The sequence below is a fragment of the Puma concolor genome, chromosome D1 (genome assembly GCF_028749965.1).
Source record: "Puma concolor isolate L17-30 chromosome D1, mPumCon1.1.hap2, whole genome shotgun sequence".
Taxonomy (NCBI): domain Eukaryota; kingdom Metazoa; phylum Chordata; class Mammalia; order Carnivora; family Felidae; genus Puma; species Puma concolor.
In genome coordinates, this window is record NC_141676.1 from 8,247,161 (window position 1) to 8,272,110 (window position 24,950).

The 24,950-nt window shown below is 45.5% G+C and overlaps 2 protein-coding genes across 6 annotated transcripts in view; both read left to right on the forward strand.

Annotated features, from left to right (window-relative positions):
* Positions 1-10,412, forward strand: part of ATL3 (atlastin GTPase 3) — a 49,442-nt gene extending 39,030 nt beyond the window's left edge. For both annotated transcript variants that reach the window (XM_086677113.1, XM_086677112.1), the window contains exons 9-13: positions 2,469-2,596; positions 3,222-3,278; positions 4,470-4,541; positions 4,930-5,361; positions 6,137-10,412. In XM_086677113.1, coding sequence (XP_086533239.1) covers positions 2,469-2,596; positions 3,222-3,278; positions 4,470-4,541; positions 4,930-5,361; positions 6,137-6,223 — 776 coding nt within the window. In that variant the 3' untranslated portion in view covers positions 6,224-10,412. The remainder of the gene's footprint in view (positions 1-2,468; positions 2,597-3,221; positions 3,279-4,469; positions 4,542-4,929; positions 5,362-6,136) is intronic.
* A 3,607-nt stretch (positions 10,413-14,019) lies between these two features.
* Positions 14,020-24,950, forward strand: part of LOC112851896 (phospholipase A and acyltransferase 3-like) — a 36,740-nt gene continuing 25,809 nt past the window's right edge. Inside the window, exons 1-2 of one of the 4 annotated variants that reach the window (XM_086677117.1) lie at positions 14,020-14,173; positions 15,038-15,121. In XM_086677117.1, the coding sequence (XP_086533243.1) occupies positions 15,107-15,121 (15 nt within the window). In that variant the 5' untranslated portion in view covers positions 14,020-14,173; positions 15,038-15,106. Of the gene's footprint in view, positions 14,174-14,378; positions 14,632-15,037; positions 15,122-24,950 lie in introns of those variants that run through there. The other 3 variants (XM_086677114.1, XM_086677115.1, XM_086677116.1) reach the window with 3 other exon arrangements.

Sequence of the window (24,950 nt, forward strand, 5' to 3'; positions counted from 1 at the left end):
ATTGGGGAACGACTCCTTAAAATTTGGAGGAATAAAAGAAATTGCCAAAGAAAAATGGTGTCGGTTTGAGTACGTAATAGTTTTATGCATGTTATAAAAAGACAAACAGGGATGCCTGGGTGGCTCAGTCAGGTAAGGCTCAGGTCGTGATCTCACGGTTCGTGAGTTCGAGCCCCGCGTCAGGCTCTGTGCTGATGATGTAGAGCCTGCTTGGGATTCTCTCTCTCCCTCTCTTTCTGCCCCTCCTCTGCTCGCGCGCTCTCTCTCTCTCTCTCTCTCTCTCTGTCTCTTGAAATAAATCAATACACTTAAAAAAAAAAAAGTCAAACTGGAGAATTTAGTACACATAAGGATAGCATGTTTATTTAGTTTGTGAAGAGTGACTGTATTCTAAGAAACAGGCCCCTAGTAGGGGAAAAGGAGATCAGCTGATGAACCAGTACAGAAGAAAGCTTGGCCTAACTACCAAAGAATGTAGCAGTATTACACATGTAAAAGAATACATGGAACTTATATAAATAAGGCTTAGTACATCATATAATGAACATCACAAACCTACTGCCCAACTTAATATCTAGAACCAGAATTGACAAGTTTTTTCTGTGATGGACCAGATAGTAAATACTGTAGGTTTTGTGGGCCATACAGTTATTCAGCTTTGTTGTTGTAGCAAGAAAGCAGCCATAGACAATGCATAAGTGAAGACATGGTTGTGTTGCAATAAAACTTTATTTACAATTACAGTTTGCAGGCCGTATTTGCCCCCAAGGGCTGTAGTTTGCCAATTCTTGTCTAGAACATTACCAGTACTGTTTTCCGCATTTGTGTGCTTCTTCCCTATCCCATCTCCCTGCCTCCCCACAGAATTCACCACTGTTCTAAATTTTGCTTATTCTACCCTTGAATTAAAAAAAACAACAACAACTATTGCTTGTGTTTGAATCAGTTTGTTGCCAAGTTTCTTTAATTTTGACTTATTAAAAACAGTATGCATTGCATTTCATTGAGTGTTTTATTTCTGACATTATCTGTATCATTGCATGTAGTTCTAGTTCATTCACTTTCGTTGTGCATAATTGTGCCTTCTGTGAATATAACGCAGTTTATTCTCAATAGAAATAAAAGCTCTTCCAGTTACTTGCTATTATGAACAGTGCTGCCATGCACAATCTGGTATATATGGATAAATGAGAGTTTCCAGAGGGTATGTGCTTTGGGAGCAAGACTACTGGATGTTGGAATCTGTGTATTTTCCCCTCAACTGGATAATGCCGATCGTTTCCCAAAGTGTAGTTCCAGTTTATGCTCCCTTCATCAGTGTGTACAGAAGTTCCCATTGGTCCATATCCTTGGCAGTGCCTGGTATTTTCAGACTTCTAGTTTTTGCCAAATTAGTGATATAGAATAATATGTCATTATGGTCTTAAATTGCATTTTTCTGATTGTTCATGGGATTGAATATCTTTTCATGTATTTAGTTACATTCATGTTTCCTTCATGGTTCCTTTCCTCTGCAGTTCCTTCTTATGCCTGTTGTTCAGTTTTAGATGGGGCTTGTCTTTCTATGCAACGCATAGATCCTGTATGTGTATTTTAAGATATGAAGCTTTGCTGGTTGGTTATGTGTTGCACATATATTCTCCCATCTGTGTCTTGTTTTTTTTTTTTTTTTTTTAATGGTGCCTTAGTTTTAATGTGGTTGAATTCATTCACTTTTGATTTTTTGAAGAACTTTTATTTTTATTTTTGAAGGTTTATTATGTATTTTTTTGCATTCTTTACTTTCTATAACTTATTTATTTTTTATAATTTACCTCCACGTTAGTTAGCACATGGTGCAACAATGATTTCAGGAGTAGATACCCCTGACCCGTTCAGCTCATCCCCTCTCCCACAACTCCTCCAGCAATTCTCTGTTTGTTTTCTGTATTTAAGAGTCTCTTATGTTTTGTCCCCCTCCCTGCTGTTATATTGTTTTTGCTTCTTGTGAAGTACTTTTAAAGTCGTATTTTAGAAAATCCTTTCCTGGGTGCCTGGGTGGCTCAGGCAGCTAAGCGTCCAACTCCTGATTTTGGCTCAGGCCCATGAGGTTGAGCCCCCGTTTGGGCTCAGCGTGGAGTTTCGTGTCTGCCTGGGATTCTCTCTCTCCCTGTCTCTCTGCCCCTTCCCCGCTCATTCCTTCTCCCTCTTTCTCTGTCTCTCTCAAAATAAATACAAATACACTTAAAAAAAAAAAAACCCGCAAACAATCCTGAGAAGGGAGGGAAGGAGACGGTGAAGGTACATTTAGACAGAGGTCCGACAGCAGCCTGGTCATAGGCAGAGAGTGTCAGACACAGTTGGGACCCCCTCCCTTCACTTTCAACTAACAGATGTTAAAACAGACTATGAAGATCACATTTTATGCTCAGCTTGGTTGAGTAAGTCTGCTTCGCTTATTGTCTGCTTCTTCGTGGTCTCATGAACAGATATTGCCAGTGAGTTCAAAGAGCAGTTGCAGACCCTGATTCCATTTGTGTTAAACCCGGCTAATTTAATGGAAAAGGAGATCAATGGCTCAAAAGTCACCTGTCGGGGGCTATTGGAGTATTTTAAGGTAAATATGGGTTTTAATTATCAAAATAATGTGATTTTTGGTGAAACTGATCTAGGCTGTAAACTAACTTTGAATTTCACTATTTTAAAGCTGAAGGGGGAAAGTTTCACGGGGAGATGGTGAGAGGCATTTTCAGAGCCTTCGGGGTCCTTCCAGGAGCGGGCCACTGGGTGGCAGTATCGGTCTAGGAACCAAATGAATGTTCTTTGCACTTTCTTAGAGGAGTAATTACTGTGGCTAAAGGAAGATTGTTCCTCAAGGAAGATGGTGTGGACAGGAGGTGGTTAGGAAGTTGCTGTGAGTAGGAGGAGACGGCACCTAGATGTGACACGACTACCTCAAGGCGGATGGTCACTGTGCCCACAGGCAGTGGTGAGGCCAGTGTGCATGGGGAATCTGGTGGGAATCCTAGCCTTGGTAGGCTCGTGCTGCTTGAGAGCTACTTTCAGTTAACTCAAAATACGCTAACATGCACTCAAAGGTGTGTTGTGTTTTTGCTAATTCCTGGGTGTTGATCTAGGTCTTTAGGAAAATGCAGTTGTATGGTCACTTTTAAAAAGTTAAAATGTGACTGAATGTGACAGAATGGCATTTTTCATAGTTCTTTTTACGTTTATATCCTAAGGCATATATTAAAATTTACCAAGGAGAAGATCTGCCTCATCCCAAGTCCATGCTTCAGGTGAGCACTTCTTTGACCTCTTAAGTGATCCTGTTTGGTTACTGGTGACCCATATATGAGAATGGGAGTGTGACTGCCTTCTGGGTTTTTTGTGTGTATTCTGGTGGTACAGTTAAAGCAGAACGGATCTCCCCTGGTCTTCCCACCAGACATCCCGGGGACAGCACTGTTTTTTTATTACGCCTGGTAGGCCGGGCCCACTCATCTTAGACAAATTACTTTCCTGTTATCTGTGGTCTACTAAATCCTGACATACTTCTTTAGTCAGGTTTTTTGTTTTCAGAGATTTTTATTTTCAATATTTTGGTATTTTCAAGATGTAATTTCATTAAAATATATAATTTCTGACTTTCAGGTGCATAACATAAGGTAATTTACTGCCAAATGTTTCTTCTATTTTTGTTGTTGTTTAAAATTTTTATAATGTTTGTTTATTTTTGAGAGAGACACACAGAGTGTGATCAGGGGAGGGGCAGAGAGAGAGAGGGAGACACAAAATCCGAAGCAGCCTCCAGGCTCTGAGCTGTCAGCACAGTGCCCCACGTGGGGCTCAAACCCACGAATCGCGAGATCATGACCTGAACTGAAGTCAGACGCTTAACCGACGGAGCCACCCAGGCCCCCCTCCTTTTTTTTTTTTTTTTTTAATGTTTCTTTTTGAGAGTGAGAGAGAGCATGTGTGCATAAGGAGGGGTGGGGCGGGGAACGACAGAGAATCTGAAGAGGGCTCTGTGCTGACAGCAGAGTCTGACGCGGGGCTTGAACTCACAAATTGCGAGATCATCACCTGAGCCGAAGTCGGACACTCAATTGACTAAGCCTCCCAGGCGCCCCCAAAGGTTTATTTCTTTAATAGCGAAACATTTTCACAAAGGAAGCCAGAGCTTGGGATTCATATACAGATAAATTTTTCCCTTTTTTGACTTTTATCTGTTTCTTAACATTTAAAATTGAAGCAAAGGGAATGATATTTTTAGAAGTTTACTTTACGATAAGATTCTTACATATAAGAACTTTTGGGGCAGAAAATTTGGAAGAAAAGTTATATTTTATTTTATAAATAGGGCTATATGGGAACCTAAATAATGGCAGAAGGATCATAAAAAAGTGAACGGGGATAGGGTGAGAGGAGATGGTGGAAGAATGTTAAAAGAGGAAGGATCCATAGTTTATGCTTTCCTTTCTTAAAAGGCCACTGCTGAAGCCAACAATTTAGCAGCTGCGGCGTCTGCCAAAGACATCTATTACAACAACATGGAGGAGGTATGTTGGGCATGTGTCGTCTTCTGAAAGATCTATATAACCTGGGCCTGTTGCTGCCTTCGGAAGCCCAACCTCACCCTGTTTACCGTATCTTAACGTGATGAGGCAGCAAAGCTGTGTTCAGGTCCCCTGGGTAATAGGGGTCTTCCAGTTATTACCATTTCTAACCAAGGCTTTCTTACGGTGTCGTTGCTGTCACTGATCAGTGTCACCCTGGTTATGTAAGTGCACTTTTCAGAGGAGGTGAAACCAGACTTTATTGGTCTTGGTCACCATTTTACAGTTCATTTCTAATATCTTAAAACATTCTTTTGCAGTGTTTTCACTTGTTTCGTTGGGCACCTGTTTTCGAAGTCATCTTCAACACCTATGTCTTTATTCTTGTTAGGTTTGTGGAGGAGAGAAACCTTATTTGTCTCCAGACATTCTAGAGGAGAAGCACTGTGAATTCAAACAACTTGCTCTGGACCATTTTAAGAAGACCAAGAAGATGGGTGGGAAGGATTTTAGTCTCCGCTATCAGCAGGAGCTAGAGGAGGAAATCAACGAACTGTATGAGAATTTCTGCAAACACAATGGTAGCAAGAATGTCTTCAGCACCTTCCGAACCCCCGCAGTGCTTTTCACAGGCATTGTGGCTTTGTACATCGCCTCAGGCCTCACTGGCTTTGTTGGTCTTGAGGTTGTGGCCCAGCTGTTCAACTGCATGGTTGGACTGCTGTTAATAGCCCTTCTCACGTGGGGATACATCAGGTATTCTGGTCAATATCGTGAGCTGGGCGGAGCAATTGATTCTGGTGCAGCGTACGTGTTAGAGCAGGTAAGTGGTGCCAGCTGACAAGGCTGAGGGTTGATAAGGGACGGATGCTTGTGCTTTTATTGTAAAGTATTTCCATTTGAAAGAGTTTCCTAGTGAAAGAAGGCGTGAGAAACTTCCCCTGGCTTTTTGTTTTGTTTTGGGTTTTTTTGATAGACATTATGTTGTATCATCCTTCTTGAGGATATTCATATTTAATCCTATTATTTTGTTTTCATGCCTAAAAACTCTCCTCTAATGCAAACAGAGTTTCAACTTGGACATACTGTGTTTATCATGGGAAACTTCTAACCACATGCTCTTCAGACGATTCCTGTGATTCTCCCTGATCTGAGGTTAATTTGCTTCCCTGAAAATCAAGAGCTTTGAAAATTTTCTGTTTTGAGTTCTAATGGATGGCATCTCTTTCACTTCAGATCTTTCAACAAGCAGTGGCTTTTAACATTGACGTGACCTCCAGATTTACAGATACTTGAGACCCTGATTGATTTCTTTTTCTGAGTAGAATGAACAGATCGGTTAAGTCAGAAGCTTGTGAGAAGCCAGGAGAGCTGCCCGCCCTGCTACATACAGTCACAGAGCAGGGGCTCAGTGGGCTCTCTTGGGGGTCTGCTGCTGCCACTTGCTCCCCCAACACCTGTGTTTTCATTTCCCCATTTTCTGTAACATACCCGTGCTGTAGAACGAGATGTCTGAAAGTTTGTCTCCGCGGTCTTACTCTCTCGGCGCTGTGTTGTATTTTATTAACTTACGTGTTTGAACAAATGGACTTTTGCAGGCTACATCCCATATGGGTAATTCCACTCAGGCCGCTGTGAGGGAAGCGGTTGTTGGGAGGCCACCCGCGGATAAAAAAGCTCAGTAGCATCTTCACAAGAGGATCCAACGAGAACGCAGCCAGCCCCTACCGATTTCTGGGTTTCTGCCACGGCCACAGGTCCAGGTCCAGAGGAACACAGATCTGGGAATCATCCGGGAAGAGCTGAGACTCAGCAGTAATAAATGAACAGACCTTTCCCGTGGCTTCAAATTCTTACATCATACTTCCATTTCTGTTGGAAGCGTTTCTTTTCCTTGCTGATATAGATCCAAGCCTGTGTCTATTTCCTTGTTACTCTGCTTTGTGCACTTTAAAGGGGGAGAAAGCGAAAGGAGAAAATGCAAATGTGGTTTTAAATCCTGAATGTGCCACTTCGTGCCTTTTAAGATTGAATCCAGGCTTTTGAGGACATGATAGGGAGGGGATTGAGGATAACCTCATGGAAGATGCTGTTTTGGGGTGAAACCTGTCCATTCTTTTTATACCTTACTCTTTTTAAACAGTTTACAAAACTTGCAAAAGTTTCGGAACAAAAGGCTGAAAACGATGCCATTACACTTTTAAAATCTTATGATATTAGAGAATCCTGTTTGCCATATAGTGTGGGAAGATTGTATCACGTTGAAATCCACCGTACCCTGGAATTTCCAGTCTTTTACCTGACAGGCTAACAGTTTTGGTGGGATATACTTTTATTTTATTTTTGCCTTCATTCCTATAGCTTCTTTCTAGAAAAGAAGCAAACATGCCTTGAAAAGCCAGAGTGGCTCATCATAAGAGGAGTGAGCTTGATATTTTAAGAAAAAAGCTTGAGTTTAAGTGAACCGTGTGACCTCTGATAAGTCACTTGAACTTGTGCCTTGGTCAGATTCACTGTTTGTAGGTTTGTATGCATATATGTATTCTATATAACTCACGGTTATCATTTGAGAGGCCTTGTTTTTTCAAGAGTTCTGCATAAGAACGGAACTTTATTAAGGATTAGAGGAAACACGTTACCAAACGTTACTGCCTTTAGTTGATGTCCTGTTCTTGTGGCCTAGCAGTAAATCAGGTCTTTATCTAAACCATTTGTCTTTTCCTGGGCACTAAGATTTTTAATAACGAAGCTACTAACATTGTCAGTTTTGTTTAGGGACTCATCCTTTATTTAACTTCACTTGATTAGTTGGTAGCTTTAAAATAGCTTTGGCTTAGTAGGGACCAAAGTCCTACCCAAATGTGGACAGTATCTAGAAGTATCCACGAAACCTTTATTTACCTTGTGTGGTAAAAAACACTTTATCTATTAGTTGCCTTTTCCTTTGATTTATAATGGTGAATTGTACATTTTAAAACTTCATAAAACTTGCCTGAAAGTATTTATATAAACATTCAGGTCTGAGAGCCTTAATTCTTAAGAGATTTTTTGTTTTGGGGGGAGATAGGGAAGGCTTAGGCCAAATCCAAGTGTAGGTTCTATATACGTGAAGTCTGAACGGAAGGCACAAAGAAGTCTCGTGTGGCATGTAATCTCTTTATCAAGGAAGTTTCTTTTTATTTCTTTGATCCCTCACCACTGAAGCATTTTTATAAGTCCTGAACTAGTTCCAAGCATGTTACATGTTTCCATATTTATATACCGTCTTATCCTGAAGTTCTTGCTATTTTTTTCAGTTGCCATTAAATTTTAGGAAAGTTCCAGCTTGTTCTGAAAACTGTCTACTTGCATATCAGTGATGCTTAGTTTTGACTATTAAATCGAAAGCTTCTCTTTGAAATTTTGGTGCATATCAGGTGGCCCCTCATTTTCCTGAAGGTTTGTCCTTACTAGCGAAAGGCCTTACACATGTTGAGATACTTGGCTTTTAATGCATTGTAGAAGCACATTTATAGTTTTCAGAATAATTGTCTAGAACGATGCTTTTAATGAGAAAAGGATGATGTGTCTAAAACTTATTTTAATCCTAAAGTATTAGAAATTTTAAAATAAATATATCGTGTGATTAGTGCAGTCTTACGATTAGTTAACTGTTTAAGTCACCATTTCTGTTTTGACCTTAAAGAAATAATTTGGCTTAATTACCCTGGGGAAGCCTTATTATTTTTGTTTTTATTAACTTACTGTGCCTCTGGAGCGTGTTTATAAAGTTTTTCTCAATGAGGATCCTTCATGAGTTTTCTTTGGCCTATTTTTACAGGAAGTTGATGGTTTTATATCATCTTTTTCGATACAAGATGCATTCTCATTGCTGGCTTTAAATAGTCCTGGGGAGATTTATAATCAGGTTGAAAGGAATGTCTTTTACCTCTTAACTTTCCTCAGCCTTTAGTTTGTGGGTCGGAGACGTTGTTGAGGAGGGGTAGTTCAGACTGAAAGCGTTGGCTTGGCCATGTTTCTCTGCCATCCCTGGCCAGTCTTCCCGCACAGGCGATTTTTGTGTCCTCATTTCAGATGGTTACACGGGGCCTATTCCTGTTAACGTATAAAAGGAGGTTTTCGGAATCTCGATGAAAAGTATTCATTTCAGGGAAAAATGTTTCTTCATTTTTTTTTAATACTTCCATTTAGCTTTTTATGGTAAAAATCATAGAGTCAGAATTTCAATTCTTTCACGAATAATCTCATGATCGTGTATGGTGGGAAGCATCTTTTGGAGTCCTACCGTATTTTAGCAGTATGCCAAGAAGTCTGTTCTGTGGAGGTTTGTGTATTAATGCCTGCTTTATACTTGGTAAAATTGTCTATGAATACTGTTTTGCTTTATCTGTTCTTTCTCTTTTAACGTGAAGTTAGGCAAACAAATAAACTGCCTTGTTACTGGCAGTGTGTTTCCTTAGGTCATATCCAGTGTTCTACCTGGCTCATAAACATTTTATTTTTTTTCCTAGAGTTTTTTTTTTTTTTTAATAATTTATATGGAAATCTTCATAGGACTTCTCCCCGCCCCCCCCCCCCCCCAATAGAACTATTGAAATGTAATTTAGGGTGATTTAGGATGGCTACCATGTAAGGTAGCCAGAATGGGCTACATCTTTCTGGCTTACATTTCGATCTGACAAAATTTTAGTCAAGGAATAAGGGCATAATGAAGACAAGCTTCAGTCATGAAAGTACAAACCATGTATATAAGTGATTTTTTAAAAATCACTTTAAGAAGTCCATTGTATGAGACCATTTGCTGCAATTGAATAGTGTTCTTATGTCCTGTTACAGTTACGATTTGGGTAGTGGCTCTCATCTGCCTTGGAGTGCATAAGACTTACTTGGGAGGCTTGTTTAAAAACATTCAGATTCCTAGCTTTATGTCAGGGATTGCCTCAGGGGGTCTGGGTTGTGGCCCTGGAGTCACCACTTTGATAAGACAGTATTGCAGGTGGCTCAGAGACCAGCGAGGGAGACCGCTCCATGTGATGGGGAAGTGCAATTCAGTATTGTCTGGAGGCGAGTGGACAGACAGTTTCTACCGAAGGCTCACGATAGGTGGTCTGCCGCCAGAGACCCTGGCTGAGAGTTTCCCACGTTCAGAGTAATAAGGGGGATATCTTTCATCTAGAGGATCGTCCAGGCTCCTTAAAGCTGTTGTAAATCAGGATGTCATAGTGCCTTCTCTGAAAAATGAATGTACACGTATCCTATTTACTAACAAGTGTAATTAGGATTTTGAAAAAACTATTTTGAAAGTTGTTTTTCTTTAAAAACAAAATTCAGCACTTTGACTTGAACCCCTCATCATTCCTGTACAGAAAACCTTAAGCCATAAATAATAATAATAAAAAGGAAGGAGAAAACAACTTTGAAAATTAGTGACAAAAGTGCCCCAGATCAGGAACTTCTCAAAGTTCTAGGTCTAAAATCAGAAAGTTTTCAAAAGAAATTTTTCCTCCCTGGGAAGAAATTTCATGTGCCAGAACTAAAATTTAAATGTAGTGCTCTTATGACCAAGGGAAGGTTGCATTTGATTCTCAAAGCTTTCTAATCTAGATGGCTAAATGCTGCCATGGACTTTAGCCTTAAAAGGTCAATATTAATCCTGAGCATATACAGGTTTTCTTCTCAGAGTTCTTTTTCTTTTCTTTAAAAAATGATTTGTTGAAAATACTTTCTCCTAGACCCTTGCCTTTGAATGGCTTTAAAGTTTAATATACTTTTTAAAAAGTGCAATGGGATGAGATTATGCTATTAGTTTCTTAAAAGCATGTTTTCTGTTTCTTAGTTGTAAGGTCATTTAATTGAATAAAGATCATAGCACCATGTCTGTGGGTTTTTTTTCCCCCCTTTCTCCATTCTTTAATGTGGGAAGATCTGTGAGATAGATTCGGGCTTGGCAAAGCGAATAGGAGATCTAAGGGGATGGATAACTCCATGTCAAAGTGGGCAGTAGTAATGTGGTTTGAGCTTGTCCCCTTTCTCTGTCCTGCCAAGTAGTCCTGAACAATCTTCCTAGCATAGTGCTCGAGAGGGTGTGCACTTGGTGGTGGGGCTTAAAATCGAGCACAAATTTCATTTACAACAACATGAACTTGTGAGGACCTTTGACCTTGTAGCACTTCACCTGGTCGCCCCATCTGGTTAGATGGTTCCTCTTTGGGACTGGGGTGTGGTGAAGCTCTACCGAAAGCTTTCTCTTTCAGTGGTGACCTTGAAGCCAGGGGGGAGGTTGCATTGAACTTCTCAAATACTGACTAATCGCCAGACATAGCCCATTTGGCCCTGCAGGAAGAAAGATTTCTACTATGTTTCTAGTTTGAAACAGGCTGGGTGGGGTCAGTAGCATCCATCTGTCCATCCACCTGCCTTCCCCCGCCAGTGGTGGTCATGTGTTAGGTGCCAGGCTAGCTGTCATGTTTGAGTTCCGCACAGTTTAGTTAGGGAAGGCGCAAACTCACGAACTGATAACACTACAAAGATGATGGTGAATACTTGGGTGCTACCATCAGAGTGCAGATCCCCCCATTAGCATAAGCTGGGGAGAAGGAAAGGGGGGAAAGTGGGTGTGTGTGGATGGGGATGTGGTGTGTGTGTCCAGCAAACTGGTTTGTCTTTGGTACATTGACATTCTTGCCTTTGATTTCCATGTATCAGTTCGCAAAGATGAGTTCAACTCTCACTAGCTTAATCGAAGAAAAAGCAATTGTATTTGGATGTCTCGGGGTAAAATCGATACCAAGTACCGGAAGAACCCATGTCAACAGGTCTGTTCTCTCAGGTATGTGTTGGCAAATTCAAAAGCAGATGGATTTATTCCATGCTGCAGGGGAGGAAAGTCACAGATGGTTCCAGGCTTACATCATACCACTTAAATGTCTCCAGAGGAAAGAGGCTTTTTTTTTTTTTTTTTTGACCCACTGCCTATTTTAAAATGTGTGTGTGTGTGTGTGTGTGTGTGTGTGTGTGTGTGTGTGTGTGTCCATAGCTCCATCTTGGAGAAGGCTTCTGATTGGTCTGGCTTGGGTCATATGTTCCTTCCAGGGTCAGTGGATATAGCCTGGGGGCTGGGGCCTCATAGCTGGACCTGGGTCACGGATGTCCCCAGTCAGGGTGACAGAGTACTGTGATATGGCAGATCCACCAGAACCACCCAGAGTCACCAAGTGAAAGACCGCTGGACAAAAATGAATGTCCATTACAGTTCCCAGGTCCCCGGACTGTGAGGCCATTTAACAAACAGTGGGATGAGAAAGGCTGAACATTTCAGGAATGTTCTTTCAAAGGGAAGTATGGTCGTTATGCTGCACATTTATGCAGGGGAAACTCTTCAGGGCCTCTCAATAAGGATTTGTTCTCTTCAGTAGGACTTGAGGGGTTTCAGAGATGGAGATTGAGGAGGAAGTTATACGTCACCTTTCTTTTCTTTCATAAAAACCTGATTTTTCTGGCCAGCAAATTGTCAGAACTGGCATATTCACAAAGCCTCACCAGAGTATAATGGATAAATGTTAAAAGAAATGTCCTTCAGGGGCATCTGGCTGGCTAAGGGGTTCCTGGCAGAGCACGCGATTCTTGACTTCAGGGTTTTGAGTTCAAGTCCTGCATTGGGCGGAGCCTACTGAAAAAAAAAAAAACAAAAACCTGTACTCAGTTGACTGATAGAGCTTTCCCCTGAAGAGCGTTCAGGTCTTGAGAGTTAATGTCAAGCAACAGAAACCCTCATGTTCTCAACAAAATACTCCTAATGGATTCTGTTTCCTTAAATGTGGCTTGCCTGCCCTCTCTCTCCACCCCCTGCCCCTTTCCTCCTTTCCTTCTCCTGCTCTGATCTTCCTGCTGCTTCTACCCTACCTGCTCGGAATCCCCACAAGGTGTCATGCCTTCAGCAGAAGCCTGAGCCATTTTCTCCTACTTTCTCAGCAAAACAGTGGATTCTCCTGGAGTAGCCCACCCCCTCCTTAGAAGGAGGAGAATGGGGACATTGCAAATAATTAATTAGTTAATACCACTCCTCCCCTGTCACAAGAAGAACGGGTCTCCATGGCTGTGGTTGCAGGAAAGACCAGGAGCTTTGGTGTTGATCCTGGCATGGCTTCCCACCCATACAGTGGTGATGGACTTGGGATGGGGCTTAAGGAGAGTCTTGCTGACAATGGACCGACATCATTTGGTAGCTTCTCAGCCTGCAGTCTGTCTTACAGAGCTCCTTAAAAAAATTTTTTTTTTTAATGTTTATTTATTTATTTTGAGAGAGGGGGGAGAGAGAGAAGGAATCCCAAGCAGCCTCCACACTGCCAGCACAGAGCCCAATGTGTGACTTGAACTCACGAACTGTGAGATCATGACCTGAGCCAAAACCAAGAGTTGGGGGCTTAACTCACTGAGCCCCCCAGGTGCCCCTGGAGCTCCTCTTTTGAGAGCCGTGTGGAAGGTACCAATCGCTTTCCTGACATCCTCGGTCCCCCCTACCCCCCCACCCCATATGCTTTTTGTTTTGTTCTTCCTGGCACAGCACAGTGGGAGGAGAAAGGGAAGTGACATCTGGGTAGTGACATTTCTGGTAGAAAGCGAGTAAGGAGAAGCAGAAGTCAGTCTGGTGGGCTCAAAACTGAACCTTTCCACCCTGGGTTTGGACTGTTTTACAGTCACCTGCTTCATCGGCACTACAGTTTGTAATGCCCATAAAGGTCTGGTATGTATCTGCATCGCCTCTGACTCACCTGTTGGGAAGCTAGTGAGTGACCCCTGATGTTGATGAGCACGTGCCTTTCCTCATGTTAGCGGCCAGCGTGTCCTGATGAGGATTTACCACGTGCCACACAACAGGCCCAGCACTTTACAAGCATCATTTCGTTTGTTGCTCTCCCTTTGGGGAATGCATTTTTATATGTTAACTTCCATGTTGTCCGATACCATCATCACTCCGTTTAAGAGATGAATACACTGAGGTTCAGAGAGGGAAGGGTGTCCTGGGCCCTCTAGCTAGCAGGTGACAGGGCTAGGATTGGCCCAAGCATCTTGACTGCAAGGCTCAGGGACTTGCCCGGCCCTGGCCGGAAGAGAGGTGAACAGGAGTTGGTTCTACTCTTAGGGAGTCACAGCCCAGTCAGAGCCCAGTGCCAGGAAGGGCCAGTGTCTGGTCATCCATTCCTTCCTTCCTTCCTTCATTCATTCCTTCCTTCATTCATTCATTCATTCACGGAATGCCTGCTGTGTGCCGTGTTTGGGGGCTGAGGGCTTAAGACCCAATAGTTAAAAGTGCTCTCTTTTTATTTTTTATTAAAATTTTAATGTTTATTTTTGAGAGAGAGAATGCGAGTGGGAGGGGGGAGGAGGGAGACGCAGAATCTGAAGCAGGCTCCAGGCTCTGAGCTGTCAGCACAGAACCCCCCGCCCCCCCCCCCCCCATGTGGGGCTCAAGCTCCTCGAACCACGAGATCATGACCTGAGTCAAAGTCCAAGGCTTTAACTGACTGAGCCACCCAGACGCCCCCAAAAGTGCTCTCATTCTGCTAGACCTTTGCCTTCGAATGACTTTCAAATTCAGTGTCGTTTTAAGCCGTGAGTCCACTCGAATGGAGGAGGTAAGTAAACGGATTCCACGCCCGTGGGCTGTGTATGCAGGTGGAGTGTAATACAAGACAGGCTCAAATACGGGGCGGCCGGAAGCGCGTGGGTGGAAGGGGTGAGGAGGCCGTGGTGCTGGAACCCGAGCGCCTCTGGGTGGAGGAGGGCGTGGGGAGAGGCGGCGGCGGCGGGGAGCGGGCGGCAACCTGGCCTGTCTGCCCCAGGGGCCGGGCCGGCTGTCTGGGGCGCGGGGCCGGGAGCCCTGCCGGCTCTCATTAGTCAGCCGCGCGGGGAGGAGCCGGCTGACCTTACACTGGCCCGGCCTCTGCGGCCATTAGAGCTCATCCCTCGGTGGCGGCGCTGCCTCCCAGTCCTCGAGGTGGGTGGGGCGGTCCTGCCCCGACTTAAGGAAGGGTGAGATGCTTGGGGTGGCCCTCCGGGTCCCGGACCGCTGCGTGCGAGGCGGAGAAGTTGGGTGAGGCGGAAAGAAGCAAGTTAGGGAGCAGCCCGTCGGCAGAGGCGCCCCCTGGCACCTGCGGGCCGGGCGCGCCACCCTGGGCAGGCGACAGGGATCGAGCTCCCCCGGGGCCGCGCCGCCGCCTCTCCGGTGGCGGGGGGGGGGGGGGGGGGGGGGGGGTTGGGGGGGGCGGTGAGCCTCCCCCGACCCGACCCTTCGAGGGGTTTGTCTGTTCACGGCCAAGTGCAGGGGCAAGGAGGGAGCCGGCGAGGAACTCGAAGGGAGCGAGGTGGCGGCCCTCGGAAGAGTAGGGGGAGAACCGCGCACGGTCTCCTGGCCAGACACCGCCCCCCCACCTCCGTATCCTGGGGTCCTGGGAGCGCTGTTCCCCATTAATGACATAACGAACCCCTGCTCCCCGCAGCCTCAGGCCTTTACGCAGCAGATAAACCGAACTCCAGCCTGAAATTGAGGGTCCACGGCAGGAAAAAAGATGCGAGCGTCCTTCGTAAGTGTGGGGCGGCGTGGGCTGGGGCGGGGCCTGTTTCAGAGGGGACTCATGGTCCTGGAGCCTGAGTTATTACTGATGGGAAGGATCCTGGAGGACGTGGGGCCACACCTCTAGGAGCCGCGGGCCATCAAGTGTCAGCTGTATGTAAGCCAGCACCTGATCGTCTCGTGCTTGCTTTTCTTGCACAGGCACCTGTCTGGAGCAAGTCCCAGGGAAGGCAGGACCTACGGAGGAGGGAGGCAGGGAGTGGTGACTGGCTCCACAAGTGAGACCAGAACACCTGGCCTTGGGTCTGACCTCTGGTCTCAGCTGACACACCCCGTGACCAGCCCTGCCCAATTTCCAGGCTTTCACTTTTCCTTTTTCTAATCTGATATGGTTCAGAAATCATAAAGGGGCTTACCAAATGCTTCCATTCACCAGCTTTTGAAGTAGACCCACCTGGGATTGTGTTCCCACCCAGCCCTTGGCTGTGACATACGTGTGCCAAGTGCTGTTCTGAGCACTTCCTGTTTCGAATTTACTCTGTCCCCTAAAGTGAAGATTATATGACTTAATACAAGGCTGTGCTCAGACTAGTGTTTCACACACGTATTAAGTGCTCAACTGAAATTCACTATTATTATTATCTCAATCCACAAAAAGATGCCACAGTGACCAACATCAGTATGTACCTGGCATATTTGATGCCCGGAGTGATCATTTTATTAATTCATTTATTTTTTCAGAGAAACACTATTTTCTTTTTTAAAGTAGGCTCCACACCCAGCGTGGGGCTTGAACTCACTACTCTGAGATCAAGTCCTGAGCTTGAGATCAAGAGTCAGACACTTTTTTATTTTTTAAAATTTACATCCAAATTAGTTAGCATGTAGTACAACAATGATTTCAGGAGTAGATTCCTTAGTGCCCCTGACCCATTTAGCTCATCCCCCCTCCCACAACCCCTCCAGCGACCCTCAGTTTGTTCTCCATATTTAAGAGTCTCTAATGTTTTGTTCCCCTCCCTGTTTTTATATTCTTTTTGCGTCCCTTCCCTTATGCTCATCTGTTTTGTCTCTTAAAGTCCTCATAAGAGTCAAGTCATATGATTTTTGTCTCTCTGACTAATTTCACTTAGCATAATACCCTCCAGTTCCATCCACGTGGTTGTAAATGGCAAGATTTCATTCTTTTTGACTGCTGAGTAATACTCCATTGTATCTATATACCACATCTTCTTTATCCATTCATCCATCGGTGGACATTTGGGCTCTTTCCATACTTTGGCTGTTGTTGATCGTGCTGCTATAAACATGGGGGTACACGTGTCCCTTTGAAACAGCACACCTGTATCCCTTGGATAAATGCCTAGTAGTGCCATTGCTGGGTCATAGGGTAGTTCTATTTATAGTTTTTTGAGGAACCGCCATACTGTTTTCCAGAGTGGCTGCACCAGCTTGCATTCCCAAGGAGTCAGACACTTAACCAACTAAGCCACCCAGGTGCCCCTTGGAGTGGCCACTTTAAATATCCCTCTCCTTTATCTGACAACACTATTTTCAATAATAATCAGGAAATGATTACTAATAACAGGAAATATTACTAATATTAGTAATACTATTAGCAACAATATTCAGAAAAGAAACGGTGAAAATTTTCTTTTATTGAGCTTTGCATATGAAATCATGCCAGTGAAAGAGGGAAAACATGAAAAATAAGGAAAAATGTTATGGAGAAAAATGGGGGAAAAGTAATGGATTAAGAGTTTTTAACTGCGGGGCACGTGCCTGGTTCAGTTGGTGGAGCGTGCGACTCTTGATCTTGAGGTTGTGGGTTCAAGCCTCATGTTGGATGTAGAGATTGCTTAAAAATAAAATCTTTAAAAAGAAGGGTTTTTAATTGCATTTGTGTATTTTTGAAAGAAAGCTTACTCTTACATGTAGGTTGGTCACAGTCATGAATGATAGCAATATTACAGTTTCTCTTTTGGAACTTTTACTTCTGGAAAGTTGTCCATGACTTTGTCAAAATTGATTTTCTCTGCATATTTATGTTCAGTAGTCCGTTGAGCTAGATTTGTCTTATTTTTGCTCGCAGCTGACTGAAGAGCACTTTTTATTAATTTTAATGTCAAAGGCTTCTCTCGCATGAAACCACAGATATACAAATAGGAAAAGTCTTACACATTAGGACAAGTGTGTCAGAGATTCATAAAAAGCACATTTCAGAATAAATTCAGAAATCGCGATACTGCCTCTTAAAAAAAAAAATCAATCTGCTTGATTTTAAATACCTCCGTATGTGAAACATTTTTACTACAACGTCGTCACCAGAAAATTCAGCATACGTTTTTATCTCATTTGGCAAAATTCTCCCAAGTTTTCCTTCTGGAAAAATCAGAGAACACGGTTGAATGGTAGTGAATGCTGACACTTATTTAATCCATTGCTTTAGAATAAGTCTAGTTCTCGATGAAAACGATCCATTTCTCTTTTAGTTTCTTCTGGTGCTGAGAGAGCTGTCTCTTTTGTCTTCTGTTTAAACACAGGAAAATGTAGGACCTGGACAGTTGGCACACAAACTGTGTCGAAAGTGAGCTCAGTACGGCTCTGAGCTATTTGGAACTTACTGCTAGAACAATGGTTGAGTTTGTGTGTCTGCAGACTATATATCTGGGTGTTTTCTGGTTGCATTTCCATGTAGAAGGCAAAATTTTTAATTTTATTTTTTATTAAAATTTTGTTTAATGTTTATTTATTTTTGAAAGAGAGACAGAGAGCAAGCAGGGGAGGGGCAGACAGAGAGAAGGAGACACAGAATCAGAAGCAGGCTCCAGGCTCTGGGCTGTCAGTGTAGAGCCCAACACGGGGCTCGAACCCGTGACCTGAGCCGAAGTCGGACGCTTAACCGACTGAGCCACCCAGGCACCCCTACTTTTAGTCTTTAATCAAACGTAAACATTAAGGCACTAAGGCAGCCGTGAGTTCCTTGAGGAAGGTCACACTCGGCGTGTTTCGGGGGTCTGTCAGTGTGGGCTGCAAGCTGTAAGGAAATGTAACTGAAATTACATTTTTCTTGCCTTTGTGTCTCTCATCACAAGGAATCACAGCCCCTACCTCCCTGCTCTTTGAGTGTGCCGCTGTCTGACTCTCAGGGCTTGACAAATGTCATTTGTTGTTAAAGCAGTTGCCTGGACCCGGAGGCGCAGAGAGCCGCGTGTCTGCCGTCCGGGCCAATGTGTCTCTCTCTTTAGTCCAGCCCGTGATGCCTCCTGGTCAGTGCCAGCGCTAACCCGTCCGTGTTCCAAATCCGCGAAGAATGAGCGGGCCAGGAGCTTTTCTCCAGTCATGCTGCCCTTAAATCCCTTAAATCTCTGGCTGACTGCTGGAGAAGTGAAAATCCAAAGTGAAACAGGGGCTCCATAATCTGGATACCAAACTGGGGCCTTGGACTCTTGAAACAATAGAAGTTGGTAAGAGGCTGAAAGAGAGTTCCAGGAAAGGCTTTATTGGGGCTTGTGCTCCGACACAAGGGAGGCAGCACGAAGGAGAGAGTCTGCAGGCTGACTGGGCGAGGAGAGGTCAGGGTGAGTTTTTCAAAGAAACTTAGGTGGGGGGGAGGGGACGCCTGGGTGGCTGGCTCATTCAGTTGAATGTCTGGCTCTTGACTTCAGCTCAGGTCATGATCTCACAGTTTGTGAGTTCCAGCCCCACGTCGGGCTCCACGCTGACAGTGCGAAGCCCGCTTGGGATTCTTTCTTCCTCTCTCTCTCTCCCCTTCCCTGCTCTGTCTCTCGAAAGAAACTTAAAGAAAAAAAAGAAACTTAGGCGTGGGGGGGGGGGGGAAGGGTGTGTGTGGGAGGGATTTATTAGCACCTAGGCACTTAAAGGTTATGCTTCTGTTGTGTGTAGTAGGTCTAATTAGCATGTTAAATCACCACCCCCTGGGCGTGATTTTTAGTATTCTCATGAGAGGAAAAGTCGGGGGAAGTTCAGCCCTGGGGTCCTTCTTGGGGTGCAGACTGGTTTGGTCTGGTCTAAGCCGGTCTTGGTAGTAAACATCCTCGGTTCAAGTGAACATCCTCTCTCTGAATTCCTGCAAGGTAGACTATTCAAGAGGCAAGAATTGTGGCTCCCCCCCCCCCCCCCCCCCCCATGGAGGCAGGAATATTCTATTTCAAGGTCAGGGTTGATGGGACCTGAGTCCAATCCCTGCTCTCAGTAGGAGGAAATTGATGGGCTTAACTCTGATCTCGATTCTAGACTCCCTTCTCGACAATGTTTAAGACCCTCTAAGTTTGCCTGACGTTCTGGCAGGTCTCTGCGCCAGGCCCTGCACGGATTCATCCGCACCCTGGAGGGGCCGCAACTGGGAGGGGCTTAAGGAGCGCATTCATCGAGGTCATGACCCTCTGCTGAGAGCATCGTAGGTGCCAGGCCGGCTGTCGGCTCTAGCAGGTTTGCTGGGCATCGGAACCCCATCCCTCCTTCCCGTGGGCTCAGCTCAACAATTCTAGTCCCCGGATAAACAGGGCTGTGGCCTGCGGAAGCAGCAGTTACACTGTTTGGTGGGGTAGCGGGGCAGGCACGGAGGTGGATGTGCTGAGCCCATCTGGAGGGGTGAATTGGACTGTGCCAGTGAATAGCCAAGGGTACTGCAGGCCTAGAGAACATGGAGGTAGAGGCCCAGCTCGCCGAGGGGTGGGGGTGGGGGGGGGGGTGTTATCGGAAGTCGGTACCTTCCTGTGAACTACTTGGTATACTGGGGAGAATTTGGCCCTTGGATTCAGAAAGTCCTGGCAGTGTTTCTTGGGGAGCTCTGAGACCCTGGGCAGGTTACTTCCCATCTCTGAGCCATTTCCCGATCTGTAAAATCGGGCTGCTGTTAAGAATTCCAGGTAACTTGTGTGCCGAGTGGTGCCCGGTGGGGGTGGTGGTGGTTTCCAGATGAGTTAGGAGGCAGTCCTGATTCACGTGGGGGGAGGCTGGACTCCGTCATAGTGTGGGCCTCGAGCCAGGAGATCAAGAGCCGGGGAAGGCAGATAAGTTTTGCTTCCTTTTTCTCAGACACCTTTGGGCTGCGGGGGCGGGACCTGGTGTCCCTTGGAGCCACTGGCAAGGGAGGAGGTGATGTGTCAGCCCAACCCGTCCTCCACCTTCTCTCTGGGCCTGAGGCTGGGGGGCGCAGGATCTCAACCCTCTCACCGGTACACGTGGTTTTACAGCTTTTGCCCCATGATCTCATGCATTCCTCGCACAAACTCTGCTGGATGGGCCCGTATGGCCCCATTGTACCAGAGAAGCTCAGAGAGGTTGAGTGATTCCTGAAACTCACAGAGCAGCAGAGCAGGGAGGGGCTGAGTCTTGGGTGGTGGTTTCTGCTTCTGAAAACGCAGCCTTGGACAGACAGGGTTGACGCCCAGGCCCTCGCAGGTTTCTTCTCTTCCTGAAGCCTTGGTACCAAACTCCCAACTCTTTGCTGGGAAGTCCCTTCCCAGCACCCATGCTGGACTTCAGTCATTCTTGTTATTACTAACTTCTAGGCATTTCTCCCAGAGCATCAGAAATGCAGGGGCTGAGGCTGGGATTTCCACATTCGCCGCACACAGCACGTGGTTTTGGGAACAAGGACAGCCTGTTCTCGGGCTGCGTTTCACAACCTCCACAGCCTCTCCAGCTGGTCCTGGAGCTGGGAACTTTCCAAGTCAAAAAAATAATAAGAACACACCCAGGAACAGTGGCTGTAAACCCTGCTGTTTACAGAAGGTCTTCCTTCCTGTGTGCCAGGCGGTATTTGCTGAGTGTTCTGTAGGTATTGACATATTTGATCCTCGGGACGGCCCCATGAATCAAGGGCTACAATGACGCCCAACTTACAGCTGGGGAAACTGAGGCTAGGAGAAGTTGGGTAACTTGTCCAAGGCTATCCAGTTAGTAAGTAGTGGAGCCCAAATCTGAACTGAGGCGGTCTGGCTCTGGAGCCCCGAGGCTCGGTCCCCCCACCTGCCAAATGAGGTTTGTGCCCATCTCAGCCTGACCTTCAGCGTCACTGCTCTTTCCCCTCTGGTTCTCACTCTGGGCTGCACAGTAGGGCCACCTGGAAGCTTTAAAAAAATGCCCCTGTGATGCCCTCACAGCTGTGCTTCTGCTCCAGTCTGCCCTGCACCCCTGCGTACCTGTGTCCATTGTCTCCTTGAAGGCGACTTCCTCCCCCGCCACCTTCTGTGGCTTCAGGAGGGTGTGAGGGTTGAGCGTAGGCTTCGGGTTTGAATTCTGCCCCTCTCACCTTTCAGGACCTCAACAAAAATCTCAGGTGCTGCCTTTTCTAGTTTCTTCTGCAGCTCCCCTCCCCCTCCTCGCTGACACCCATTCAGCCAGGCTTCCGCCTCCACCTCTGATAGGAGCTGTGTTCATAAAGGTCACCAGTGACCCTCTCCCTAGAGCACTCTCTTGACCTCCAGACTCGTGGGTTCAGCTGCCTCCCTGGCCTCTCCGTGTGGCTACCTGGGAGTGGTTCAACCCCCTGCCCCGAGCGGCTGGCCTGTCCAAAAGCCTCTTCATTCTGCCTCCCACTTGCTCTGGCCAGAAACCCTGGTTGTCTTTTTCTTTTTTTTCTTAATGTTTATTTATTTATTTTGAGAGAGAGAAAGAGAGTGCAAGTGGAGGAGGGGCAGAGAGAGAGAGAGAGAGGGAGAGAGAGAGAATCCCGAGCAGGCTCCATGCTGTCCGCGCAGAGCCCGACCTGGGGCTTGATCTCGTGAACTGTGAGATCGTGACCTGCGCCGAGATCGAGGGTCGGACGCTCAACCGACGGAGCCCCCCGGGCGCCCCCAAACCCCAGTTATCTTTGACTCCACTTTCCTTCACACCCGACCTCACTCCATCAGCAAATCCCGTTGGTTCAACTGTCCCAGAAATCCAGAAACCTGTTGCTTCTTTTCCCCACCGCCCCGTCTTCTCTGAGCCGTCTACACCTCTCTTCATCCTTCATTCAAAACCCTCTCCTCCTTCGCCTCCTTCTCTCCAGCCACACTGGCCTCCTGGGCTGTTCCTCAAACACGCTCCTACTTGGGACTTTTGCTCAGGCTGTGACCTCTGCCTGGACGTCCCAGATATCTGCAGGGCCTGCTGTCCGCCTTCCCTGACCCCTTCCCGTCCCCCTCCAGCCTCCAGCCCCTTTAACCCTGCTTTACTTTTTCTTTCTTTTTGTTTTTATTTGGTATTTCTTTTTTTTTTTTTTTTTTTAAATTTTATTTTCAACGTTTATTTATTTTTGGGATAGAGAGAGACAGAGCATGAACGGGGGAGGGGCAGAGAGAGAGGGAGACACAGAATCGGAAGCAGGCTCCAGGCTCCGGGCCATCAGCCCAGAGCCTGATGCGGGGCTCGAACTCACGGACCGCGAGATCGTGACCTGGCTGAAGTCGGACGCTTAACCGACTGCGCCACCCAGGCGCCCCTTTTTGGTATTTCTTCTAATATTCTAGGTGATTTACTTACTTACTAAGGTTTAAAAAAAAAAATGCTGTCTCTCCCCCACAAACAAAAGCTCGTGACGCCGGTAATCTTTGCTTCGTTCACAGACACAGCCCAGGTGCCTAGGTTGGCGCCTGGCACCTAGCACTCTGAGCATCCGTTGAGTGAAAGGAGCAAATAAATGAGTTCCTTGATCCTCCCAGGCAGAGGCGGGCATCCCCCAGGTGAAGGGATTCTCGAGGGAGGTCCTTGGCCACTGACGCCATTGCCCTAGGGTGGGAGAGGGGATCTGTTCTAAATGCAAGGTGATTCCACATGCATGCCAGCAGCCCCCTCTCCTGCAATTTGTGTGCTCGCTCGAGTCTCAGAACCACAGCTGGGGATAATGGCTGCAGGCTCAGAGTCAGGAACCCAGCGAGTTCTAGAGCACAGTTAGAGCACATCACACACGGCGATGTTGCTGTTTGCCTTGTCCGGGACTCCCTCGGCGCTTCACCTCTGCTTCTCTCAGAACACTGATCATTTAAGTTAAAAAAACTTTTTTGATATTTATTTATTTTTGAGAGGTGGGGGAAGAGAGCGAGGGAGGACAGAAGATCCGAGGCAGGCTGGGTGCCGACAGCAGACGGCCCCACGCGGGGCTCGAACTCACGAACCGTTGAGATCATGGCTTGAGCTGATGTCGGACACTCAGTCAATTGAGCCAACCACACACCTCCGTTTAAGTTTTTTAAAAAAATTTTTAAAAGTTTATTAGTTTTGAGAGAGAGAGAGAGATTGAGCGAGGGAAGGGCAGAGAGAGAGGGAGACAGATTCCGAAGCAGGCTCCAGGCTCCGAGCTGACAGCACAGAGCCTGATGGGGGGCTCGAACTCATGAGCCATGAGATCATGACCTGAACCGAAGTCAGACGCTCAACCAACCGAGCCACCCAGGCACCCCGACCTCCATTTAAGTTTAAGGGAAGAGTTTAAAGATACTCTGCATGTGGGGTGAGTAGGTGCACATAATTGTGATAAAGCAAATACAGTACCAGAATCGTAGAATCTAGGTGGTGGGAACACAGATGTTCACTCAAAAATTCTGTCAATTTTGAATGTTTGAAAATTCGGATTGTCTGTTTGAAAATTTTGCGTCGTAAAATGTTGGGAAGCATGCTATGAACTTAAAAATGAGATTTGTGGGAAAGCTAGAAAATACCAAAAAATAGAAGGAGGAGAATAATCCCAGTAACCACGCGTCGCCCCTGCACCCAGAGGGAATCTCTGAGATGTTGGTATTTATCTTTCTTGTCTATTTCCATGTGTATTTATTTTGTTACATAATAGTAATTGTATGCATTGCCCAAAGTTGAACACACTGATGTTTGTCAAGACTTGTTTTTTTTTTTTTTTTTTCTCCCTGATCCTAAAATGAATATATGTGTATTTGAACATTTTGGAAAACTAGAAGAGAATTAAAAAGAAAATTAATACCCCCAATTTCGCTGCCTAGTAATAAATACTGTTCACATTTTGGCATATTTCCAGATTTTCTCCATTGTTTTCTTTTTTAAACAAAGTTTAAAAGTATATACTATTTTGTATAAAGCTTTTCATTAACTAATATGAAAGGGCATTTCTTGTCATTAAGTATTCTTTTTAAAAAATTTTTTAATGTTTACTTATTTTTGAGAGAGAGAGACAGACAGAGCATGAGCAGGGAAGGGGCAGAGAGAGAGGGAGACACAGAATCCCAAGCAGGCTCCAGGCCCTGAGCTGTCAGCACAGAGCCTGACGTGGGGCTCGAACTCACGAACTGGGAGATCATGACCTGACCCAAAGTCAGATTCTTAACTGACTAAGCCACCCAGGCGCATTAAGTATTCTTTTAAAATAAATCTTTACAACATAACATGTAGTATCCTCGTATATAAATATGGCAAGAATTAAAGAATCTCTTTATGTAGGATTTTTACATACCCAATGTTTTGTCATTAGATGTAACTTTGGAATGGACATCTTTTGTGGATATTTCAGATGATTTGCTTAAGATCTGGTCTCTAAATAGAAACTGGGTCAAAGAGTATGAATATTTTTAAGGTTAGTGATACAAATTGCCGAATTACCCTTCAGAAAAGTTGCACTAATTTTTATTCCCATCAGCAGCGAATGAGGGTATGTGTTTACTTGTATCTTTTCTTATATTTAATATTAGTATTTTAGGGGCGCCTGGGTGGCTCAGTCGGTTGAACATCTGACTTTGGCTCAGGTCACGACATCACGGTTTGTGAGTTTAAGCCCTGCATCGGACTCTGTGCTGACAGCTCAGAGCCTGGAGCCTGCTTCAGATTCTGTGTCTCCCTCTGTTCCACCCCCACTCACACTCTGT